General features: G+C 43.5%; 1 protein-coding gene across 3 annotated transcripts in view; it reads left to right on the top strand.

Annotated features, from left to right (window-relative positions):
* Nucleotides 1-21,225, top strand: part of CRYL1 (crystallin lambda 1) — a 61,258-nt gene extending 40,033 nt beyond the window's left edge. For all 3 annotated transcript variants that reach the window (XM_075050762.1, XM_075050763.1, XM_075050764.1), the window contains 3 exons: nucleotides 1,327-1,432; nucleotides 17,482-17,588; nucleotides 19,610-21,225. In XM_075050762.1, coding sequence (XP_074906863.1) covers nucleotides 1,327-1,432; nucleotides 17,482-17,588; nucleotides 19,610-19,723 — 327 coding nt within the window. In that variant the 3' untranslated portion in view covers nucleotides 19,724-21,225. The remainder of the gene's footprint in view (nucleotides 1-1,326; nucleotides 1,433-17,481; nucleotides 17,589-19,609) is intronic.
* The last annotated feature ends 5,168 nt before the right edge of the window (nucleotides 21,226-26,393 follow it).

Raw genomic sequence — 26,393 nt, forward strand, 5'->3', positions numbered from 1 at the left:
TGTCTAGCTCAGATGTCAATGTCTACAAGAAGTCAGGAGAGCTGTCCTGTAGGTCTGTAACTCTAGCTGATCACTGTGATATGAAGGAGCATTCAGACAGGGCCCTGTGAGAGGGAGAGTTAATAGAAAAAGACGTGCCTTTGCAGCTCAGAGGGACTTGTGGAGAAAGAGGCACTGAGGAGGGGAGAGCACCTCAAGGTAGGGTGAGAAGACAAATGCGAAGCAGTTCAGCATATCTTCCACCTTTTTAACCAGAAGAAAATGTTTTTATGTCCCTGGGAATAAAGACGACAAGTTCTTGAAACCAAGCTTTATCTGATGGAAGTGGTTAGAACAGGTCTTAGTTCATTCATATCTTTCTGGTAGGTGGAAAACAACCTCATATGATAAATATTATTCTTCTCAACTAAATCTGTTAAGCTAATGAACTGTAACTCATTTTTTTTACAAGCCTTCGTGTGCTTGCCCTAACCTGATGGGGGCGTTGGCTTTCTGGTAAATGACAGCATGTGGGTGGAACAGCAGTGCCCAACTTTTAACAGGAGAAATGCTTCATTTTGCATGCTCCGTATCCTGTCAGCTCTGAGATGTGAGGCTGGCAATGACTTGAGAACCTGGGCAGGTTGAGGCTGGGTAGGTTGAATGTGCAATGGTTTTTGTGCAAGGGAGTGGCAGCTGCATTGCCTGCATGTTTAGTCCCAGCCTTGTTTGCAGGTGGCCTCGGGAGCAGTACCCACTGCTGTGCCCCTGTTCTGCCAGTTGTGACTGCCCCAAAATCCAAAATTAAGAGAATGTGAAGGGAGGTGTTAAAAGGGCTGGTATAGTACTTTGACTTGGTATAAACTCTTTTGGTCATGTGCTATTAAGAGTGTCACGTTTGCTCTGTGTTCTCTGATTCTCAGTTTCTGAGATAAAAGTATGTTTGTTAACATAAACAGCTTGATTTAGTTTTATTACATGACTTATTGTAAGTAGTAAGTATCAGGCAATTTAGGGTGTACAAATAGTACATATTGTATGAAAAAGTGTATTAATCTAAAAATTTAAAAATAAGGTACTGTCAAAGTGTATCAATGTGTATTTGGATTATGAAGTACAGCAGTCCTAGAGATGTGAATGAGTGTTTATACTGAACCATAGGAAGGCTTGCATAATAGATGGACATTTCTGGCAAACAGTTGTGTTTCTGTTTGCAAACTAACTGCAGTTTCTAGCCTTAGATTTTATAACTACTTTAATTTTTTAATTATATACAAGGAGCAGGGACTTTTGCATTAAAACCAAACATTCACAAATCTTCCTTCTTGTTCTACTTTTGCTACTTAGGAAGGACTAATATCTCCTACTGATCTAGACCTTGTAATGTCTGATGGATTGGGAATGCGATATGCATTTATTGGACCTCTGGAGACCATGCATCTTAATGCAGAAGGTAGGTAGTTTAAAATTATATGAATGTGAAGGGAAGGCTTACATGACACAAGATTCTGCAAATGTTATATAACAAACCAGGTTAGGATTGCTGCAGCTATGACTCGTCTCTCTCTTTACTGTGATGATAAGAAAAGGAAAATTTATCTAAAACTTGAGGTTGGATGGAAGGAAATGGATATTGAATATCCTGTTGTAAGTTATCAGGTGAAAGATGACAAATCATTGAAACACTAGTTGCGTACTTCATTTTTTTCCAAGATTTGTCCCAGTGCTTTGCAAACCTTGCTGTACCCATCTGATAATCAAGTGTCAACAGAAACTCACTTTCTGTAGATGAGTGTGCTTTTTTGGGTTGTCTTTGGTTTTTTTTCTTCTCCAGAATTTGTAGCATAGGCTCAGTGTAAGTGTCACCGGAGCTGACTTGCTTTGAGCTGGCTTAGATCCTGAGTGAAATAAAATTGCTTCTGCCTGCAAAATACTGTGCATACAAAGTTGACTTGACAAAGCATTCAAGTAACAGTTCAACATCTGACTTGCCTAATCAAGGCAGATTTTTAGATGTTTTTGGAATAGTATACATGAATCCCAGCTAAATAAAAAGTCAATTGCATAAAATGAAATAAAAATTACAGATCAGGGTTGCAAAGGTTTGAGCAATGAATTTAACAAAACATGAAAACTTCAAGAAGTGAAGATCAACCAAATATATTTTTAGATCTTTATGTTATGGGCTGTGTCTTTTATTGTTTTGTATGGTCCCTGCCATGGTACATGGCCCCTGCTCCATTACAGGATCTTTTAGGCACTACTGCAATGCCTAATAATAAAATAAAAATAAGAAACCAAGATCATAAAAGTATCAGTGCGCAATTACAAGTATTATTTTATGTCTACTTGTTGGTTAGTTACTTGGCAGAAACTTCGGTCTCTTAAGGCTGACTAAGCAATTTTGACATAAATGTGGAATTGTGGATCTTCCACCAGTCTTTCAGCTTGTCAGTTTGGTTGTATATCAGTAAATTAAATGTCACAAAGTGTTTGCTTTTGTGCATTGTTAGGTAACATCCATCCTCTAAATAGAGGCTCCTTTCTAAAAGTTTCCCTCTTCTGATCTATTAACATCTGGCAGTTTCCAGTCCTCCCTTTAGTGATTTTGGACTTAGTCAATATAAACCATATATATTCTTTACACAGAACGGAACAGGTGCATGTAGTACTAGACAGCAATTTACCTCGAGTCTTGTAGGCCAGGGTTGTCCAGTCCTGCCCCCATCACTCTGCTAAACTGCCATGCCATCCTCTGCAGGAACTGTCCATGCACTGGGTCTTCTGTTAGAGTCACTTGGTTTGGTTTTAATAGAGGCAGTTAAGCAAAATGCTTGTTAATACCAAAAAACTTTTAATCCATTTTAGAGATCAAATCATACTTGTGAATCCTTTTTTTTATCCATGTTTTAGACTCCTTAATTCTAAAACAATGTTCACTTGAGATTAATGGAAACATATAAGTCATCTGGGCTGGTTTTGATGCTCTTCCTGGAGTGCCCTCTGGCATTCTATGTTCCATCATGATCCAGCTTAGCTTCCTTCCTCCCATCAAGAAGGAGTCATTGTTACAAAAACATTTCTGGAATTTCCCATCTCAAACCCGTTTTAGGTAACATAAGCAACTGGTAGCTTGCTTATTTATGGCAGAGATTATCCAGCTTCTGGATTTAATGCTACCTTCTGTTAGGAATTTTAGTATTCCAGATCAGAGGAAGAAAAATTATGAAGTATAATCCAAGAGACTGATAAACTGGAAGAGTAGTCTTGTGGTGGGCTTGCAAAATACTGAACCAAAATATACCTGTAGAGTTATTTTAACATTATATGATCTTCTTAATTAAAAATAACCCTAAAATAACACAATTAGTACACTTGTGGACTGCTCCACTTATGCAAAAGCACCTTGTCAGCTTGTTCAATAAGTTGGATCATGAGAAGTATTGCTTCACTCCTGATCTTGCAGATGCATTGTCTCCAAGTCTAGAGCTGCTCCTCTTTATGTGCTGGCAGGCTGACTCAGGCTGTTGCTCTCATCAGAGACAGTTTAAATTAAAATTGCTGATGTCAGGACACATGATGACTTATGGTCGTAGTTTGTACCAGTGCCAACTTCTCTTTGGTTGCCCAGTATTGCTTCACATAATACGGAATAGTATGGACTTCCTCTTGATAGCCCAGGAAAACCCGCTCTGGTGCATTGTACTAATAGTGTCTGGTTTTTATTGATGGAGGGAAATGGAGATAGAGATAAGAACCCCCCTCTATCCAGTTTGTTAGCCTGTCTAGCAGCTTCACCAACTTCACAGCAGCTTTCTTTACAGCCATAAGGTATTAATTACCCACAATCCTAAACTCTCTGCTAATCAGTGAGGAAGGATGTTGGGGATGCAGGAAGTGCATGAGAGAAAAATTGTGTTATTTGTGGGAGATGCAGGAAGATGAAGTTTTGGGGGGTTTGTTTGTTGGGGTTTTTGTTTGTTTGTTTTGTAAGAGTGTTGTGATATTTTTGTTTGGTTTTGAATAAAGAGTATTATTCCAATGATTTTTTTCTGAGATCAGTGTTATTTCTTTCCCTGTGGGATGCATACATCAAGATCCTCCCATGAACTTCCTATGTGCTAATGCCAGGTTTCCCCTGTGTAAGTTCTTTTGTCATAAATGATCCTACCAAGAGCTGTTATCCAGGCCACTTTAGATAACCCATTGATCCATGCATGAATATTAGGAATTTTGAATATATGGCAGTGAGCCAACAGCCTTGAACATGGAATAAAATGACAGCGTCAAGTCACTAAAAGGAGCAGAAGCAGCAACAGCAATTGGAGAACTGAATTGCAACAGACAGGAAGGAAACCCCTTTGGGGGGAAAAAAGCATGTCCAAATTGGATAATGTTATAATGTTGATTGTTGGTAAATAAAATTAACATTGGTTTCAGTAAGATCTGTATTTTGAGTCTGTCATCTTACGATTTCACATGGCAGCATTGCAACAAATGCTGTTAAGTCTTTTACAACGAATATCAATAGACTGCACTAGAGTAATTTTACCCATTTACTTATCATGGGATTACGTCAGCAGACACAATGTCCCTCCTGTATATGGATGTGGCTGTCTGTGAATATACTGAAGATGATCCAGCCTCAGTAAGATTGTATCTCCTGAATCTCTTGTTTCTTGAACTGTGAGCTGCTTTTAAGCCTTTGCAAAAAATCATCTGTAAAACCAGAGGCTAGACTATTGCATACTATGTTTTACATGTTTGCAGCAGAAGTTCTTCATATATATTTCACAATTGGCTGTCTTAGATCAGTTACTTTATTAGTGGGTTATTTAGTGAGCTATAATTGGAATTTAATCTTGATCTAAACTGCTAATATTAGCAGAAGAGCTGGATAGGGGCAGTTGAAGGATCTTTATTGCTATTTTCTCTCCTGCATTTATAAAAACACCATTCTAGGATCATATTCTACCTATTACTCACTGTGGTATTCATACAGGTGTCTACAGGAGTTGTGTGGAAATTGGGGCTGATGTATGGTCCCTATAATGTAAATGCAAATACCTGGTAACCTAGGAATGAGTCTTCATGATAAAATTGTATTTCTCTTACTGGAAGTGGGAATGCTTGCTTATTGTAGAAGCACCTGCCAGATGAATTGGTTTTGGATGATAAGAGCAGAATGATTGTGCTGTATGAAAAGCACAAAACATGGAGAGGGGCAATCATAAGCTATGGTTCAAAGGAAGGAAATTTTTCTTGTCTGGCTTGAGCAAAACATAGCCAAGCATGTTTTTTAACAATTACTGTAGGCAGGCATGCTGGCTGGTTCAAAAGTAGAGGTTATTTTCATTGCTATGGCTGCTGCTTTAATGCTGCCATATAGGGAGCAAACCAAGCTTTAACCCAGTTCAGCTTTTGTACCACAAGCTAGTAAGAAGAAGGCGTGAGGATCTCTACGTTAAGGTAGTAAAATCTAAGAAAAGGAAGATTACTTCTGTTTCTGTCCAACCCACATGTTATGTTTTAGGATAATAAAATATCTCAATTCAGGAATACTTGTAAGAGGGTACTACTGAGATGAAATATCACAGTGGTACATAATCAGACAAAAACATTCTTTCATGAACCCACCAGCTCATACATGTTTACACACATTCAATTAATTTCCCAGTAGGCTGAAGAAAGCAGTTTCTAGTCCTACAACTGTTGTTTGCCTCTATGCAACTGCAGGGCTTTTCTGTATGAAAAAATTTGTGTGCAGTAAGCAAAAGTGTGGATTTTTCAACATACTGGCTGCTGTGCACCAGTTTCCCTCTATGGACACTTAGGTGTAAAGCGGTTCCCTCCACCTTCTGAAAGGAGCACATGACTTTGCACAGGAATTCTTAATGCTTTACTGCTCAAGTCATTATAGATGTGTCTAAAGAACACATCTTGGTACATCCTTCTCCCTTGTACTAGCAAAAGAATGTGTATGGTCACCAAGTGGCTCAGGCTGAGGAATTCATCCCAGATTTGAAACTGATCTAATAAAAGAAGTGGTTCATATTAACTCAGTTTAATTCATTGATCCAGCTCACAGCAGCCCTGCACAAATATTTGTGCATTGCTGTTGAGATGGTAACACAGGGACAGTGAGAAGAAAACTTTTTTTGGTGCTACCACTGTCTTAGGGTAGTTGAAAGTATTCATGCAACTGCAGTCTTAAGTGAATTCATATGGGAATTAATGCAGAGTAGCAAGTGTCCTGTGAATTCACACCCTAACTAAGAACATGCATCTATGTTCAGACACCCTTGATGAAGATAGGATTGCATTTAGAAGGTTTTCCTTGGAGCTGTAATATATGGAAATGTAATCCCTCTGTCAGCAAAACAAAGAGGTTGGGACTTTTTTTCTCTGAACATAACGTAACCATGACAGATTCCACTGTGATGTTCCTGAAATATGCCCCTTCTTTTCTGTTCTCATCCATGCTCATCTTCAGTCTTACCAAGTGCAGCCTCTTCTTAGATTTTTACCAGCTAAAATCAACTCCACCCCAATCTTTTCAGATTGTTGATGCTATTGCATCAGTGGCTTGACCATCTCGTCTACTCTTTTTGAGTCATTACAGTATCTTATTATGCTGCTCATCAGGTTCAAAGTCATCAAGTTAATACTCAGTATCATGAGACACCCTCTGTCTTCGGTGTTTTCCCTGTCCTTGCCAGTAACACTTGCTCCTGTCTCTTGTTTTCTGACACAAGCATCTGAGTGCCTTCCTCCTTTTGTCCCACGTGTAGTGTCCTTGCCAGACTGGTTTACCTAGTTTGCTTGCTTGCATCCTTCAGCCCTCATGCCTGTCCTATGAAGAGGAAGCAATGAGACTTAGCATACAAGAAGCTAAGATACTTGAAGATGCTTACATACTATAATGCATGAATGTACTCCATTTTATGCTGTCATGTTCTCCTTTTTTCCTACTACTCCCATCACCTTTATGTTTATCAACATCACTTGTGAAGAGGTCCTCTCAGGGCAGTGGATCATTTTATGCATGCTTCTAAGCTAAATATCTGTCCTGAGTTCCTTTTACTTCATCAATGCCTCGTTTATCTTGATGATGCAACTAGAGGCATTTCACCGATACCCATGTTCGCACCACACCAGTGCAAGTCCTTCGGGTAAGGACCTGCAAACCCAAAGTGTAGTTATGTGAACAAATTCTTGTGGGACAGTTCATTAGCTATTTTGGGAACTGCCTGACCTCTCATTGAAGTTAAATAAGCAGCACCTTATTCTTCCTTTGTTGGTGGTGTAAAGAGCCTTGCATTTCCTAGATACATATGGACAGCTAAAGAGCCTTGAATCAATGCCCTCGTGTAGCTTGTGATAACATGTTCCTGTAACTATTCTGTACAAGTCAGAAATGCTGAGTGGGTTTGGGACTTTCAAGGAAGATAGAGTATTCCCCTTTTCATCTCTATAATCCTATATCCACTACTCCCTTAGAACATTTTACTCATTCCTGTTCTTCCACGCTCTGCCATAGTTGTAAACATGTGGTGGAAGGAAGATTCAGGGAACTCCTGCCTTCCCTGGAGGTATTTCTGTTCTGTATTCATGGTTCTCAGGTGCCTGCTGCAACGTCTGCGTTCTCCCACAGCCTCTTCTCTCCAACATTGATGAGGTGAGCGTGCAAGGAAGATGGAGGTTTAGAAAGGGAGCCAACAAAGCACACAGACAAGAGGAAGCTATTGTCATTCCTGTGCTGCGAGTTGATTCCCCTCTTTCTCTATCCCACATGCATCTTGTGTCATTCTTTTTCTCCAGCTGGAGATAGTGGGGCACAGTGTGGGCACAGCAACTGGATGCAAGGAGAGAGATTGATTGTTTTTAACAGCCCCATTTGCCATCTTCTTCCTGTTTCTCCAGCTCCCTGGTGTTGCCCTATCTGTCTCACACTGTTTACGGATAGTAATTCTTCCAGCTTAAGCTGCTCCCGAGGCAGTATCAACAAGGATTAAAGTTAAAGTGATTCTGTCATATTTGTTTTCCATCTTCTTCGCTATGCTCCAGTGAAGTGCTCTTCTCATCCACATTTGCAATAATAGCCCTGACCTTTGAACCAAAGGACTCCTAAGTCTAAATGCCTGGAGTCAAATATTTTCCAATGTTGAGTTTGCAGTTGAAAAGCAAAGTGGTTTTTCCAGCAGTGTTCCCCATTGCTCAAGTGCCTTCTTGAGGCTTGCAGCATAGGGTTGATCTTGATTACTGAAACCAAGTTAAAGATTGCACTAGTCTCCACTGACATTTCACACTGGGAGTGTGTCTTGGTTTCGGCTGAGATAGAGTTAATTTTCTTCTTAGTAGCTGGTATAGTGTGGTTTGGATTTAATGTGAGAATAATGTTGATAACACACTGATGCTTTAGTTGTTGCTAAGTAGCGCTTATCCTAAGTTAAGGATTTTTCAATTTCCCATGCTCTGCCAGCAAGCAGGTGTACAAGAAGCTGGGAGGGAGTGAAACCGAGACAGCTGACGCAAAATATCCAAAGGGATATTCCATACCATAGGACATCATGCTCAGTATATAAACCAGAGGGAGTTGGCTGGGAGGGGTGGATCGCTGCTTGGGCATTGGTCAGCGGGTGGTGAGCAATTGCATTGTGCATCACTCCTCTTTTCTTGGATTTTGTGTTTTTTTCATTTTATTTTATTAAATTCATTTTCATTACAATTATTATTATTATATTTTATTATTGTTAGTATTACATTTTATTTTACTTTAGTTGTTAAATTGTTCTTATCTCAACCAACAAGTTTTACTTTTTTTTTCCAATTCTCCTCCCCATCCTACTGGGAGGTGGGGGAGTGAGTGAGCAGCTACATGGTGCGTAGTTGCTGGGTGGGCTTAAGCCACGACAGAGTGCTATCCTGAGTTAGCTGTTTTGAAATTATTATTTTTTTAATCTTTGAGTGAGATCATGTGTATATTCTAAGTTTTTATACTAATTCTGGTGTATTTCCCTAACTCGAGACTTGAAAGATTTTGCAGTGTCCATCCCCTGCTTGGCATGCAGCATACATGCCTGCATGTTGCCATTTCAGCCACAATGTTTGTGGAATGATTACTGAAAGTGACTTATCGATATGACACCCCCCCGCCCCTGTCAAGGGAAGGTCAACCTCCAGGGTGGAATACAGTGGACATGTAAAGAATCAGTTCCATGGTAGTTCCCTAAGCAACATAACCTGCAACTTTAAATGTTAGTATCACCAGGGCAGCTTGGTATGCTGACTCTGAAAAGTAACACGGAGGGGGGAGCGGAGTGGAGATGCCGTGGCCAGGCTCTGTGATTGCAGGGATAGGGAACTGGAATGATAGGAACAAGAACAGCTGGTCCCTGCATTGGGTCCACTGGAGCAAGGAAGTAAAATAATGGGGTTTCTGTCAACCTAATGCCCTACTTTTGATTTATATCACATGTGCCCAGTTCTGGGGAACTGACATGTAACAAACATCATGTCCTTTGGGTGAACTTTGCTCATTATAATATCATTATAATACCAAAACACACCTCCATCCCAAAAGCTACCCACCTCCAAGGTGCACCCACCCCCCCATGGAGCATGTGCTCTGAATCTATTCTAACATACACCTTTAAAAGCAAAGCGAGAGAACTTTATACCAATCAAAGTAAAGGTATGTATGGCTAGAGTCACTCAAGCTCCACGTAAAGGGAAAAATAGTATAAAAAGACCCCAAAAGAGGAAGACTTTGCCTTTGACACTGTCTCTCATGGCATACTCCTTGAGAAACTGGCGTCTTGTGGCCTGGATGGGTGCACTCTTCACTGGGTGAAAAACTGGCTGGATGGCCGAGCCCAGAGGGTTGTGGTGAATGGGGTGAAATCCAATTGGCGATGGGTCACAAGTGGTGTTCCTCAGGGCTCAGTGTTGGGCCCCGTTCTGTTTAATATCTTTATCAATGATTTGGATGAGGGGATTGAGTGCACCCTTAGCAAGTTTGCAGATGACACCCAAGTTGGGAGGGAGGGTTGATCTGCTTGAGGGTAGGGAGGCTCTACAGAGAGATCTGGACAGGCTGGATTGATGGGCTGAGGCCAACTGTGTGAGGTTCAACAAGGCCAAGTGCCGGGTCCTGCACTTGGGTCACAGCAACCCCATGCAGCACTACAGGCTTGGGGAAGAGTGGCTGGAAAGCTGCCTGGCAGAGAAAGACCTGGGGGTGTTGGTTGACAGCCGGCTGAATATGAGCCAGCAGTGTGCCCAGGTGGCCAAGAAGGCCAACGGCACCCTGGCTTCTGTCAGAAATAGTGTGGCCAGCAGGACTAGGGAAGTGATTGCCCCCTGTCCTTGGCACTGGGGAGGCTGCACCTTGAATACTGTGTTCAGTTTTGGGCCCCTCACTGCAGGAAAGACATGGAGGTGCTGGAGCGTGTCCAGAGAAGGGCAACCAATTTGGTGAGGGGCCTGGAGCACAAGTCTTGTGAGGAGCAGCTGAGGGAGCTGGGGCTGTTTAGCCTGGAGAAGAGGAGGCTGAGGGGAGACCTTATCGCTCTCTACAACTGCCTGAAAGGGGGTTGTAGTGAGGTGGGTGCTGGTCTCTTCTGTCAGGTGGCTGGAGATAGGATGAGAGAAAATGGCCTCAAGTTGAGGCAAGAGAGATTTAGATTAGATATTAGGAAAAATTTCTTTACTGAGAGGGTTGTCAAACATTGGGACAGGCTGCCCAGGGAAGTGGTTGAGTCACCATCCCTGGAGATATTCAAAAAGCGCGTAGACAAGGTACTTCAGGACATGGTTTAGTGGGCATGGTTAATGGTTGGACTGGATGATCTTGAAGGTCTTTTCCAACCTAAATGATTCTATGATTCTATGACTGTTAGGGAAGATACCATCATAGACAAGTCAGAAGGACATCGCTGACTTCTGGGACCAGTCGACGGGCTGAGCCTCTCTTCCCCCCCCCCCCCCCCATAGGGACACCTATTGGGTGAGATTCAAACACTCGGCTGTACTGAGTGCTTCCCCAGGAAACTTAGAAATCTCTATATATAGAGTCGCTTTCTTTTTTGATTTTGCATGCTGTGTTCAATATTTGCATGTGCTTTGCAGACAGTGTATTTATCACCTGCAATCCAAAAGAACCTGTACTGTTACCCTTTAACGCAACAATGTTGAGATCATCTATACTAATGCTGCTGCTCTTCTCTAGACCCATTACTTTTTTTCTTACCTTTTCCTATTTTGCTGATTTTGCATAAGGCTTCTTTTCATTCACACATTGCATGCAGTGAGTGAATTGTATTACCCAACCTGCATTTGGCATGTTTCTGTTGCATTGGTGAGCTACACCCACCCAGAAATTGTTCTGATTCATTCAGGCTGTAGATGAGCTGCCAGTAGGAGCTGAACTTCCAGGACTAGCTGGCTGAGTGAGCTTTGAAGGCCATCTCCAGCTCAGGAATTCACATTGACCAGTGTCCTGGTTTCAGCTGGGATAGAGTTAACTGTCTTCCTGCTAGCTGGTACAGTGCTATGTTTTGAGTTCAGTATGAGAAGAATGTTGGTAACACTGATGTTTTCAGTTGTTGCTAAGTAATGTTTACTAAAGTCAAGGATTTTTCAGCTTCTCATCCCCAGCCAGCAAGAAAGCTGGAGGGGCACAAGAAGTTGGCACAGGACAGAGCCAGGGCAGCTGACCCAAAGTGGCCAACGGGGTATTCCATACCATGGGACGTCATGCCCAGTATATAAACTGGAGGGAGTGGGGGCTGGGGGGATTGCTGCTCGGGGACTAACTGGGCGTCGATCAGCAGGTGGTTAGCAGTTGCACTGTACATCATTTGTACATTCCAATCCTTTTATTATTACTGTTGTCATTTTATTAGTGTTATCATTATCATTGTTAGTTTCTTCTTTTCTATTCTATTAAACCGTTTTTATCTCAACCCATGAGTTTTACTTCTTTTCCCAATTTTCTCCCCCATCCCATTGGGTGGGGGGGCAGTGAGTGAGCGGCTGCGTGGTGCTTAGTTGCTGGCTGGGGTTAAACCACAACAGAGAGGTAAATGCATCAGCCACATCCAAGCATTCAGCTTTCCCAAGATACTAATGTTATCTCTTTAGATCGAGACTTGTGAAAAAGATTTCTGGCACACAGTCTTTTCTTCTACCTTCTCCTGACTGTACCAAAATCAAAACTACTCAGATCTATGGTATTATTACACAAGCTTACCAGGTGGTTGAGAGGTTCCCCTCAGGTACTTTTGAAAAGTACCAAACCCAAACTATTTGGCACTGGTCTAGGTGTCATAGACCTGTGTCAGCTGATTAAGCACCAGAATAACTGGTAACAGACGCTGCTCTGTTTAGCATTCCTTCCATCGCCAGTTGCTCATGTGGATTTGCTTGAATTGCCATATTTCACTGAATTGTCATTTTTGATTTTGTGATTGTCCAGCTGGCAACAGCTGCTGCCAGCAGCTGTGAGTTAGCAAGTGTACCCAAGTCCACATAGTTCTGCACTCTTCAGCCTCAGTCATTTCTACTTCTACATCTGGGAACTTCACGCATGATGTTGCATGATGTGGGGGCAAACTTTTTGCTCAGACTCCTCACTGTTAGAAGAAAAAGCTCACGTGAGCAAGGTGAAATGTAAAGATCATCGTCTTGTGATTGGTGCATGAGTCCCATGCAGAATTGTCTTGGGTTCCCAAGATTACTCATGTGGATAGTATATCCCCTGTGGGTTGATCTGGGTTGGCTTCAGGTGCCAAAGTCTGTGAGCCCATCTGTTAAGATGTAATAAGCAAGCACTTACGCTAATGACAGGGTATGGCCAGTAAACCCTGATAACCAGTGGTCCTTTCCAGAGTGTTTATGGAGGCAGATGGTCTCTGCTTATTCCCTCAGTGAAGAGACAGAATCATATCACAGCCCGTTCCACATCCCACAGTAATGCTTCTCTTCCTGAATCTTACTTCCTGCCAGTGATGTTTTGGAGCCCACTGGGTAATTTGAAGGTTTCTGGCTGTGTGTCAGTCAAAAGTGAGCAAAATACTAAATTTACATATAATTAGAGCACCAGTATACCTTTATGACCAGCTGACCTCCCTTTTTGTGTTGGAGAAGGCCAGAACCTGCCGGAGTGTGTTCTAGAAACACATATGGTCCATGGGTAGATAACACAAGAGAACAGGCCAACTAAATGCTGATTGGCACACTCCTGGCACCACATAGAGGTTCAAGCTACTTAACAAGGCTGCTGGTTTTCTCACAGCCTCCTTTCTTCTGATGCTGGAGAATGTTTCTAGTCCATTTTTTAAGAGAGTTGAATACTCTCAAATCTCTCCACATTGCTCTCATGCAATGGACATGTTCTCCTGTTCTGTCCTTTCAGTTGTTTATCTGATCATCATCATGACTTCAGGGTGCTAATTTCTTAAAGGAAATTGAATACTTCCTTGAGCATTTGTGCGTTGAAAGTTCTTCTGTCTTTGGTCCAGAAGCAAGAGTGTTCTCCATACTCTTACTGACCTCAGAGGCCTTTTGGAAAACCTGTACTTCAGTGATTTCAGGCATGTTAAGCAGTGTAAGTGTTGTAGTTTATGATTCATAGCTGCCAGTAGTCAGAGGTTTTCATTCATTTATCCACCTTTCAACCTCAACCATTTACGGTTAGACAGGTGTGACTTCCATGGTATTTGATATCACACAGTATTTCATTCCAGGGAACTGTCTACAAGCTGTTCAGGAAAAGAGTCTGCTTAATGACTCTTGACCTGAGTTGCATTCTTTTTTGTGGTAGTCAGGCCACCCCACTTACATTTCCGGCATTTTGTGGTTGGATAAGACCATGAGCACTTCAGGTTCATGCTTCTTGGTCTGTACGATCTCCTGAGTCTTTGTGAAAGAGTTGGTGACGGTAACTGCTTGCCTTTGTCTTCTGCATCTTTCTCCTCTTTGCTTTGATAATTAGCTAATAAAAAGAGAGTTAAGGATGCAAATTCTTCAGTCTCTAAGGTTCTCAGAAAAGGAAGATTGTTACAAGCTTTTAGTGGATATCCAGAACTTCCCTTCTCAGATCTAGGGTGTGATCGTGTTGGCTTGCTTACTGCCAGACAAGCATTGCTCATTTACTGTTGTGGTCCAGCTCATGACTTCTTGATTGATGTACAGTAGGAAAGGCTGCCTTATCCTTTCTTGATTATGTGGTAGTTAATAGCACTAAAAAGTCTACTAGACGTATATGTCTGGCTAAATGACCGATTTCTCTTTTTGGTGCATTTATCATTCCAGTTCCTCTCTAGTGCCTCAACAATAATTTTTTTGAAATTCCTACTGGAGCTGATGGAAGCTCGACCTTTTTGTAATTCAGCCAAGGTCTACTTGACTGCCATTTTACCCATTATTATCAGTTAGCTGGTTCTCAGGTTCTCTGACCACATGTTTTTTAAGATGTTCACAGCAGGGTCAGCTCTGAGGTCAGACCAAGCTGCTCAGGGTTTCATCCAGTCTTGAAAACCCCCAGAGACTGCACAACCTCTGTGGGCAACCTGTGCCAGTGGTTGAGTATCCAGTCTGAACCTCTCGTTTCAAATTATGCCTATTGTCTCTTGTCCTCCTGCCATGCAACAACTGTAAAGAGCCTGTTTCTGTCTACTCGGTGATCTCCCTTGAGGCACTGGGAAGCTGCTGTTAGGTCCCCCTCAAAATCCTTTCTGCTCCAGGTTGAACAAGCCTAGCTCCTCCAGCCTCTCCTTACAGGGCAAGTGCTCCAGGCCCTACCATTCTGGTGGCCTCTGCTGAAGTTGCTGCAGTTTGTCAATGTCTTACTGGGGAATCCCAAACTGAATGCAGTATTCTGGATGCAGCGTACTGAGTGCCGAGTAAAGGGGGTTAATCACTTCCTTCAATCTGCTGGCTGTGTTGTTAACACAGCCCAGGATGTTGCTGGCCCTCTTTGCTGCCAGAGCACACTGTTGGTTCATGTTCAGCTTGCTGCCTACCACGACCAGGAGATCTTGGGGTTCACAAGCCTGTGTTGTTGCAAGGAGCTCTTCCTTCTAAGGTGCAGGATTCTTGCATTTGTCCTTGTCAGATTTTTTAAGGTTTTGTATTGGCTCATTCCTCCAGCCTGTCTAAGGGCAGCCCAGCCCTCCAATGTATTAGCTGGTCCATCCCCCTCCACCTTCCACCCCCGCCCAATTTGGTGTCATTCACAAAATTTATGAGGAAGTGCTGTTAAGCAGTACAGATCTTAGGATAGATTCCTGCAGTACTCCACTTTTACTGGCCTCCAGGTAGAGTACAACCAATTAACTACTGCCTCTGAGCCTGAGTATCCAACCCATTTTTTGTCAGTCTAGTTGTCCAAGCATGTAGACCTTAATGTCCTAACTTTGATACAATAATATCACGGGAGATAGTGTCAAATGCCCTTATAAAGTTGAGCTAAATTATATTCACTACTTTCCTACTTTCCACAAATCCAGTGATTTTATCACAGAAGGCAACAAGGTCAATCAGACATGATTTACACCATGGTGTACCCATTGGTGACTACATGCTGACTGTCACAATCACTTTCTTCTTATTCCTGTGCCCAGAAATTTGTTTCAAGAGGACTTGCTCCTTGATTTTCTCAGGGACAGAAGTGAGATTGATTGGCCTGTAGTACCCTGGATTGTTCTCTTGACCTTTTCTGAAGATGGGTGCAATATTTGCCTCAGTCATCTGGAGATCTCAAAGGATGACATTGATGCATTGACTGGCATGATTTTTAAGATACGATAGAAAGCAGCCTTGCAAGGGCACGGGCCATTTCTCTCATAACCTTGGTTACAGTCGGTCGCGTCCCATGGTCTCAGGTGGGGCTGAGTTCTTGCAGGTAGTCACTGACTGGATTGTCTGCTGCTGCTGCTAACTCTTCTCCTCCTTGAACCCTACCCCTAAGCACAGAGGTATAGGAGACCTTGTCAATGAAGACTGAAGCAAAGAAAGCAATGAGGAACTCTGCTTTACCTGTTTCTCCTGTCACTAAATCACCCACTCATTCAGCAACAAGCCCACACTGTCTTGTTCAGCCTTCTATTACTAATGTAACAGTGGAAGTCCTTCTTGTTGCCCTTGACATCCTGGCAAGTCTCAACTGGACCTGAGCTTTGGCTTTCCTAACACCATGCCTACATGCCTAGGCAGTGTTTTTAAGTTTCTTCTTTACAGCTTGTCTCTGCTTCCACATCCTCTATGCTGCCTTTTTGCACTGGAGCTCATCCAAGCCAATCTCTTGATACATTTACTTGTCTTCCTGAATATCAGGATGGACTGTTCTTGCCCTTGGAGGATGCTGTCCTTTACTGGCCTCTCCACTGATGCTGACCCACAGGCTCTCACCCAGCCAGTCGCCCATCCGGTAGAATAGCTCCATGCATCTGAGCTGCTCCTTTACAGAGATAGCACACCCCCTCCTTGTCTTTCCTGCTTGTCTTTCCTGAAGTGTCTATCTGTTCTCTGCAGCAGTCCACTTGTGAGAGCCATCCCATCACACCTCAGTTGCTCCAACAATGTTGTAGTTGTGTGACCACACATGGAGCTGTTATTTCCCCTGCTTGTTTCCCAGGCTGCACACATTTGTGCACATACGCTAGAGGTGGGCTCCTTCTGCCTTCTTTTGTACTTTGTTGAGGTTTCTCTTGTACCTGTTACTCTGTACTCTTTTTTTTCCACCCCGGTACACCCCTTCCTCACCTGACTATGGGTTGTAATCTCACTTTTCCAGTGTTCCTAATATAAAGCTTTTCTCACCAGATTGGCCAGGTTTTTGGCAAAGATGCTTTTTCTCTACTTTGTCAGGTGGATGCAGTCTCCCCCTAGCAGTGCTCAGCTGTCAAAGAGGGTCCTGTGGTCATAAAAGCCAAATCCCTGTCACTAACCCCAGTTGCAGTACAAGGTGTTGATCCGCAAGATCCATCTGTTCCTCCTTAACCCTTTTTCCTTCACTGGAGGCCACCTGGGTCTCCATGCCTTTGACCCTTTCCCCCTGAGCCATGTTGCTCTTGATACGCTCCAGGTCAATCAATAAAAATAATAACAGGAATGCTTCAACTGATATGACATATACCAAACAGGAGGAGAGGAGAGGTGAGAGCACTCTTCTTGTGGCCAGGGAAGCTTTCTGGTCTCAAGTAACAAAGTGCAAGTATATCCATGGTTGTGTACTACACCCCTCACACAGCATTGCCTGCTGGTATGTAACATTAATTGGTTTTGCAACGAAGGCATGTCCTAAATGATTTTTCCATGAACCTTAATGGAAATGTGGTGGATAGAGTCCGTTTTTTCTTTATGACAATTAGGTGTCTTAGGCATAAGAGCACACCTTTTTTTTCGACTCTGATTTAAGACAGTGCTTAAGGACAGGCAGCCTTTCTGAACTTAAGTAGGAACTTCTGTTGAGATGTAATTTTTTGCTCTTATTTTTAGGTATTTCAAATTATTGTGAAAGATACCGTGAAGGTATGAGACTTGTTCTGAACACCTTTGGACCAGTTCCAGAATTTTCAGGTGAAATTGAGCAGAAGATCAGTCAGGTAAATACGGAGTTGATAAATGCAGTGACATGCAGAACAAAGAATGTTGGCTTTTATTTTAACATTTGTACCATTTCAGTTTACTCTTAGAAGTATCTGTAGTCTGTATTTCTTGTGTGAATGTGTACTTTAAGCGAAAAGATCAGGACAGAATGCATTTAAGTCCCTTTCTAAAGCACTTTGACATACATCAAGGGAAACTGATTTAGCAGCTGAGTAACTTTATTATGAGACAGAGGGGTCAACTGCTAGCAGCTATGGGTTATTGACAAATCCTCCACACTATTTCTTACCACTTCTGTCCTGTGTCCTCTGTCATAATATGCACAGCTCCAAGCTTCCTTTCCTACATGACTTTTCTCCTGGTGTCTTCCTTCTACTCCATCTTCCTGCATAAACCCTGTAGCTTTTTTCTCCTGGGTGTTGTTTTTCTTGTTTTTGTATACTTTACAAACTAGAGCTCCAGTTTGTAATGCATGCAAATAAGCGTGTGAGCAGTCCAGTAAGGTTACTTACATGTTTAAAGATAAGATGTGTTTAAGTGCTATGCTGGATTGGGACCTAGTTTGTCTGTTAAGATTTTGAGGCCCACAGTTTGTTTATACTTGCTATATAGGCTATTTTGTATGGCCATAGGAATTAACTGAAGTATTGGCATTTCCTAACTCTGCCTTTTCATAGTTGCCTTTTTTAATGCTTCACTAAAGAATATGTGTAGGTGTTGAATCGTTCCTGATCAGCTGGCAGAGATTAATTCCAAATATGGAGGCAGTCCATCTGGAAGACAGCATCTTTGTTCCTATTTATGTTGATGCAATTTCAACATCAGCTATGTTAGAAAGGAAAGAGATTCTTTTATGCTTAAACAACATAGACTGCTTATAATAACAGTCAATAATAATTGTGGAGTTATTCATGATTAGAAGCTTTTAATTGATACAAAACAGTTTGGGTTTCTTTATAGAAAGCTGGATTCCACTTCAGCCTGTTTCTGTGTCCCTTTATTATCTTCAGTCTTCAATGCCAAAGATGCACTTGCAAGAATCCTCTCTTAAGAGTAAAACATTAAACACTTCTTATCTTACTCCTCTGTCCTTCCCCCTGATTTTTTTCTGGAGTGACTGCAGCTTGCTAGTCATTGGTAGCTGGTTTTACCCAGTTTCTCAACACTTGCCTTTTAAATCCCAGGTGATATTTTGGCAAAGATGACCTTGTGATCTCTACCTGCATTCTCAAAACAGCTTTTTTTCTTTGAAAGAAAATCTGGTACAATGTTCTATCTGGCCAGAGCTTACTACCTCTTGTTCTCCTTTCAGTGATACATTTAACTTGCACTTCTAAGACAAATTTGTGCACTCAGAAATACTTCTCTTTTTTCCCCCATTTTGTTTTAAATATCATTTTTGCATGCTAGCTTGTTCAGACTTCCACCTTTGTTTCCTCAAATAGTACTGTACTTTCTGTCCCCCATATTCCAATAAACAACAAAAATCATAATTCTGGGTTTGTTATGTGTCTTTCCTTGTCATTTTGATTATAACTGGCACTCCTAAGATAAAACGTTTCTAATAAACATGGTATCCCTCATTACATTTATTAGGAGCCAGAAGAGAGATCACAGTTTTAAATACACACACAGAGGAATTTAGTTCAGAGCACATTTTCAGCCACAGAAATGACCAGGTTGCCTCCTTCCTACTTAATAAAAGGTTATTATCAAAGAGACTAGACAGTGGCTGTGTGGGGCAAACAGAGAGAAGAGGCTGATCCTTTCTGTAGGCACCTTCATTGCCACATTCAGGCCAACCTTCTCCAAGTGGGAGCACTTTTCTTCTCGTACAGGTTAGCTCATTTCCAGTCACCCATGTAAAGAATTAGTGGCCTATTGCTTGTGATAGACTAAATTACAGTTTGTGTGGATGATTACTTGGTGGTCTGATGCAGGAAAAGCAGGAAAATAATGCTGGTGAGAAACTTTACTCGGAAAGTGAGATTTAATCATCTTAAATTTTCTGTTCCAGGCAATGTCTGAAAAAATTCCAGTTGTTCCAAAAGTCCTGGATGCCAGAAGAAAACGGAGAGATGAATATCTCACTGGTCTTGCCAAACTGAAAAAACAAATGAAATCTGACTGAGGTGTACCTTGTCTAACAGGAGAGACCAAGTGAAGAGCAGATCTTCATAAAAAGTGGAAATTTTTGGTCATGCAGAAGAGGAGATTGAATGTGCAACCAATGATCTGCACAAACATAGAGACCAGTGAAACATTTGGTCCAAAATTGTTGTGATGTAATTCATGAATAACTGAAAACAGTTATTTAAAAGTTCAGTTAAAATTTGTCAGATTACTATATATATGCATTAGATGTTTAAGCATTAAGTAGCTTTAGCAATATTAATATTGTGCAATGCTGGAACACAATCATGTTTTAAATAATGCATTTTTCAGCTTGCTTAGGAGTTCAGTGCTTGAACAATATTTGCTTATGCGGGGATCTGAAATAGGCAAACATTAGCTGTTTGTCACTGGAGAAAATAAGCCCTCACTGTGACAGCGAGGTTAATTTGTAAGGCACTGACTGTAGATAGGAGAAGGTTGTATTGAGCAAAGAGTAAATTCACTGGCCAGTGAGTTGAGACCTCAACAGCAGTAAGGGTCACTTCACCTTATCCCTGTAACTGTTCCACAATGTAGGGGAAAGAATTACTCCTCCTTTTCCTCCCTTTGGCACTTTTGTACCTGTATGATGATCTAAATGTGAGTAAATAGAGCAGAATTCCCCCCGCATCCCCTATCCCTGGTTCTGTAAGACTTACCAGAGACCTGCTCGGTCTTCTAAGACCATGCACTTGATACCCCATGGCTTTGCCTCCAGCTTAAGTGAGATGTTTGATGCTGGCCGTTGGCATTACTGCATAAATATGTGCCCCGTTTTAAGACTTGTCTATGAGAAGTAAGAGATTTTGATTTAATAGCTAGTTTGGGAGACAGTATGGTGTAGTGTATCGGTCTGGACTTTCTTCCAGGCTATGCCATAACCGTCTGAGTGATCTTGAGAAGCCAGTTCACCTCTCTGTTGCCGTGTCTATTTTGGACATTATCTGAAGCAAGGACTGCTCCTTTAGGACTCAGATGTAGTGAATGTAACAGCCGTAGCTGAAGGGACCCCAGGTATCTGCTGTTTTGCTCCCCTACAGAGGGAAAGATGCAGTGGCATAGATGTAGCCTTTATGCTTTACTGCTGTCCTTCCTACAGGAGACACAACATCTCCTCTGCATAACGTGGACGCAGTATACACCTGGAAGTAGTAATATTCTCAGCTGCTTGCACTGGCGTGTTTCGGTCCACAGCAGACAAAGCGTTATTATGAATTTATGTATCCTATAATATAGTTGGACTTCGATCTTAGCTGGAACCTTGGGGCATTATAGTTATGCAGATAGAATAACTTGAAACAGTGCATTGCACCCACCCTGCTTGAGTTAAGCATTTCTGAATTTGTGCTAACTGGTCATGTAACTTCAGTCACAGCACAGATGCAGGTTTTAAGCTGTCATTTTCCTAATGCTCTTGTTTTTCACAGAGGGTGCAGCACACAAACGGTTTGCTGAAACTTAATTGGTTACCATTTTGAGCTGAACAACAGGTATGTTTGCGTGAACATACCAATACCACTTATTTCTGCTTAGGTCACAGTGAAAGAGACCTAAGATAAATTGTATCACTTGACACAAATGGTGGGCCAGGAACACATCTCTGAATGTGAATCATGGGAATCTTGGGAATAAGATGGCAGGATGGACGCCGTCATGTCCCAATGGATGTGGTTAACAAGATAGCATCTATGTCTCCACCAGCCAACAAGAAAGAAACACAAGCTTTCCTAGGCCTTGTGGGGTTCTGGAGAATGCATATTCCAGGTTATAGTCAGCTTGTGAGCCCTCTCTATCGAGTAACGCGGAAAAAGAACTATTTTGAATGGGGCCCTGAACAACAACAAGCTTTTGAGCATATCAGACAGGAAATAGCTCGTGCAGTAGCTCTTGGGCCTGTCCGGACAGGACCAGATGTACAAAATGTACTCTACACTGCAGCTGGGGAGCATGGTCTCACCTGGAGCCTGTGGCAGAAAACACCAGGAGAAACCCGAGGTCGACCATTAGGGTTTTGGAGTCGGGGGTACCGAGGATCAGAAGCCCACTACACCCCGACTGAAAAAGAAACAGCCGCTGGAGAGAGGAGTGAGAACATGTAAGAGAAACAAGCCTGCGGACACCAAGGTCAGTGAAGAAGGAGGGGGAGGAGATGCTCCAGGCGCCGGAGCGAAGATTCCCCTGCAGCCCGTGGTGAAGACCCTGGTGAGGCAGGCTGTCCCCCTGCAGTCCAGGGAGGTCCACGGTGGAGCAGATATCCACCTGCAGCCCGTGGAGGACCCCACGCCGGAGCAGGTGGGTTTCCGAAGGAGGCTGTGACCCCGTGGGAACCCTGCGCTGGAGCAGGTTCCTGGCAGGACCTGCGGATCTGCGGAGAGAGGAGCCCGTGGAGCAGGTTTTCTGGCAGGACTTGTGACCCCGTGGGGGACCCGCGCTGGAGCAGTGTGCTCCTGAAGGACTGCACACCGTGGAAAGGACCCATGCTGGAGCAGTTCGTGAAGAACTGCAGCCCGTGGGAATGGCCCACGTTGGAGAAGTTCGTGGAGGACTGACCCCGTGGGTGGGACCCCACGCTGGAGCGGGGGAAGAGTGTGATCGGCCCTCACCCTGAGGAGGTGAAGCGGCAGAAAATAACGTGTGATGACCGTAAACCCCATCCCTGTCCCCCTTGTGCCGCTGGGGGGGCTTGGTGGAGAAATCCGGGAGTGAAGTTGTGCCCGGGAAGAAGGGAGGGGTGGTGGGAAGGTGTTCTGAGATTTCGTTTTATTCTCTCATTACCTTACTCTGGCTGATCTGTAATAAATTGAGCTAATTTTCCCTAAGCTGAGTCTGTTTTGCCCGTGACGGTAATTAGTGCAGTCTGGATTAGTCCATGGCAAATGGTGGGGCTGTGTTTCCACCCCTGGGGCAATCGATTCCAAGTGTACTGGACACCCCTCCAAGTAAAGGCAAATTGTGGACGACACTCTGCTGCCAGAGGGATTGAGAAAAACGCATTAGCAATGTCAATGGTGGCATACCACTTGGCTGCCTTTGACTCTAGTTCGTATTGAAGTTCTAGCATATCTGGAACGGCAGCACTCAGCGGTGGCGTAACTTCATTCAGGCCGCGATAGTCGACTGTTAGTCTCCACTCCCCATTAGACTTCCGCACTGGCCATATGGGACTATTAAAGGGTGAGCGAGTTTTGCTGATCACTCCTTGGCTCTCCAGTTGGCGAATCAACTTGTGGATGGGAATCAGAGAGTCTCGGTTGGTGCGATATTGCCGCCGGTGCACCGTCGTAGTAGCAATTGGCACTTGTTGTTCTTCAACCTTGAGCAACCCCACAATCGAAGGGTCTTGAGAGAGACCAGGCAGGGTAGACAGCTGTTCAATGCCCTCCGTCTCCAAGGCAGCTATACCAAAAGCCCATCGATACCCCTTCGGGTCCTTAAAATACCCCCTCCTGAGGTAGTCTATGCCAAGGATACACGGAGCCTCTGGACCAGTCACAATGGGGTGTTTCTGCCATTCCTTTCCAGTTAGGCTTACTTCAGCTTCCAATACAGTTAGCTCTTGGGATCCCCCTGTCACACCAGAAATACAAATGGATTCTGTCCCTCTATAACTTGATGGCATTAGAGTGCACTGTGCGCCGGTGTCTACTACGTGTTTTTCATGTGCACTACAGGGACTTTATCCCCTTCTACAGTATGTAAAAATTCTGATTGGGCAGGGCCACTCCGATTGGCAGATCCTCTGGTGTTGACTAACCAGGTGGCTTTTGCTAAATGTGTATCCCAATGTTTGAAGGTTCCACCCCCCATTGCTCTCAATGTAGTCTTTAACAGTCCATTGTATCGCTCAATTTTCCCAGAGGCTGGTGCATGATAGGGGATATGATACACCCACTCAATGCCATGCTCTTTGGCCCAGGTGTTTATGAGGTTGTTTCGGAAATGAGTCCCATTGTCTGACTCAATTCTTTCTGGGGTGCCGTGTCGCCACAAGACCTGCTTCTCAAGGCCCAGGATAGTGTTCCGGGCAGTGGCATGGGGTACAGAGTATGTTTCCAGCCATCCGGTGGTTGCTTCCACCATTGTCAGCACATAGCGCTTGCCTTGGCGAGTTTGTGGGAGTGTGATATAGTCAGTCTGCCAGGCTTCCCCAGATTTATATTTCAGCCATCGCCCTCCATACCACAGGGGCTTTAACCGCTTGGCTTGCTTAATTGCAGCACATGTTTCACATTCATGGATAACCTGTGCGATAGTGTCCATGGTCAGGTCCACCCCTCGGTCTCGAGCCCATCTATATGTTGCATCTCTTCCCTGATGGCCTGAAGTATCATGGGCCCACCGAGCCATAAATAGCTCACCCTTCTGTTGCCAGTCCAGGTCCACCTGAGCCACTTCAATCTTGGCAGCCTGATCCACCTGTTCGTTGTTCCGATGTTCTTCAGTGGCCCGACCCTTGGGTACGTGAGCATCTACATGACGTACTTTTACAACCAGATTCTCTAACCGGGACGCAATATCTTGCCACAGTGCCGCAGCCCAAATGGGTTTACCTCTGCGCTGCCAGTTGCTCTGCTTCCATTGCTGTAACCACCCCCACAGGGCATTTGCCACCATCCATGAGTCAGTATAGAGATAGAGCACTGGCCACTTTTCTCTTTCAGCAATATCTAACGCTAGCTGGATGGCTTTCACCTCTGCAAACTGACTCGATTCACCCTCTCCTTCAGCGGTTTCTGCAACTTGTCGCGTGGGACTCCATACAGCAGCCTTCCACCTACGATGCTTTCCCACGATGCGGCAGGACCCATCAGTGAACAGGGCATATTGCCTCTCATTTTCTGGCAGTTTATTATACAGCGGGGCCTCTTCAGCCCGTGCCACCTCCTCCTCTGGCGACATTCCAAAATCTTTGCCTTCTGGCCAGTCCGTGATCACTTCTAAAATTCCTGGGCGACTGGGGTTTCCTATGCGAGCCCGTTGTGTGATCAATGCGATCCACTTACTCCACGTGGCGTCAGTCGCGTGATGTGTAGAGGAGACCCTCCCTTTGAACATCCAGCCCAGCACTGGCAGTCGGGGTGCTAAGAGGAGCTGTGTCTCAGTACCAACCACTTCTGAGGCGGCTCGAACTCCTTCATACGCTGCCAATATCTCTTTTTCAGTTGGGGTATAGCGAGCCTCGGATCCTCGATATCCTCGACTCCAGAACCCCAGGGGTCGGCCTCGGGTCTCCCCAGGTGCTTTCTGCCAGAGGCTCCAGGTAGGGCCATTCTCCCCAGCTGCAGTATAGAGCACATTTTTAACATCTTGTCCTGTCCGGACTGGTCCAAGGGCTACGGCATGAACAATCTCCCGTTTAATTTGTTCAAAGGCTTGTTGTTGTTCAGGGCCCCATTTAAAATCATTCTTCTTCCGGGTCACTTGATAGAGAGGGCTTACAATCAAACTGTAATTTGGAATATGCATTCTCCAAAACCCCACGACACCTAGGAAGGCCTGTGTGTCCTTTTTATTAGTCGGGGGAGACATAGCCCCCACGTTGGGCGCCAAAAGGACTGTCGTGGTTTAACCCCAGCCAGCAACTAAGCACCACACAGCCGCTCACTCACTTCCCCCCCATCCAGTGGGATGGGGGAGAAAATCAGGAAAAGAAGTAAAACTCCTGGGTTGAGATAAGAACGGTTTAATAGAACAGAAAAGAAGAAACTAATAATGATAATGATAACACTAATAAAATGACAACAGTAAGTAATAAAAGGATTGAAATGTACAAATGATGCACAGGGCAATTGCTCACCACCCGCCGACCGACACCCAGCCAGTCCCCGAGCGGCCAAAAAAAAATGCCTCCCCCCCCTTCCCAGTTCCTAAACTAGATGGGACGTCACATGGTATGGAATACACCGTTGGCCAGTTTGGGTCAGGTGCCCTGGCTGGGCATGAGAAGCTGAAAATCCTTGACTATAGTCTAAACACTACTGAGCAACAACTGAAAACATCAGTGTTATCAACATTCTTCACATACTGAACTCAAAACATAGCACTGTACCAGCTACTAGGAAGACAGTTAACTCCATCCCGGCTGAAACCAGGACAGAGGCATAATGCAGAGGTTGTCCTATGCTCCTTTATAATCAGTGGAGAGAAAGGAAAATTTGTAAGCTCAGTTTATTTTGTCCCAATATAGACCTAAAATTGTCAGTTTCTTCTACTGCTTTTTACTGCCACAGTGACTGGCTCAACCTGCATTTAGACATCTGAAGTTGGGGAGGTCAGTCCTCACTCCTGATGCCTTATTAAGCAATAGTAAATTAATTATGGGGCTGATTTCCTTGTGTTTTGGTATTTCAGACAAGGCCATAGAAGGTTCCAAATACTTTCAGGATTAGACCTGTTTTGCTATGAGCATATGACATTGTCATAACTGATTAGCTTGCATTGCTTCTGTTTATTCTGAGATATTTTAAAACTCGATCATGTCATCAAATATTTGCCTCCACCTTTATTATTTGTTTACGAATAAAATATTTTAATGAGGAAAGTACTAACTTCTGTGCTCCAGTGTGATACTCTAGTGGTAGCACTACATAACATGTTTAGAAACTGGTGCCCTGGTAGAATAATTTGTGGAAGTCAGTGGGGGTAAA

Source organism: Buteo buteo, chromosome 18, assembly GCF_964188355.1.
Source record: "Buteo buteo chromosome 18, bButBut1.hap1.1, whole genome shotgun sequence".
In the NCBI taxonomy this organism is placed as follows: Eukaryota; Metazoa; Chordata; class Aves; order Accipitriformes; family Accipitridae; genus Buteo; species Buteo buteo.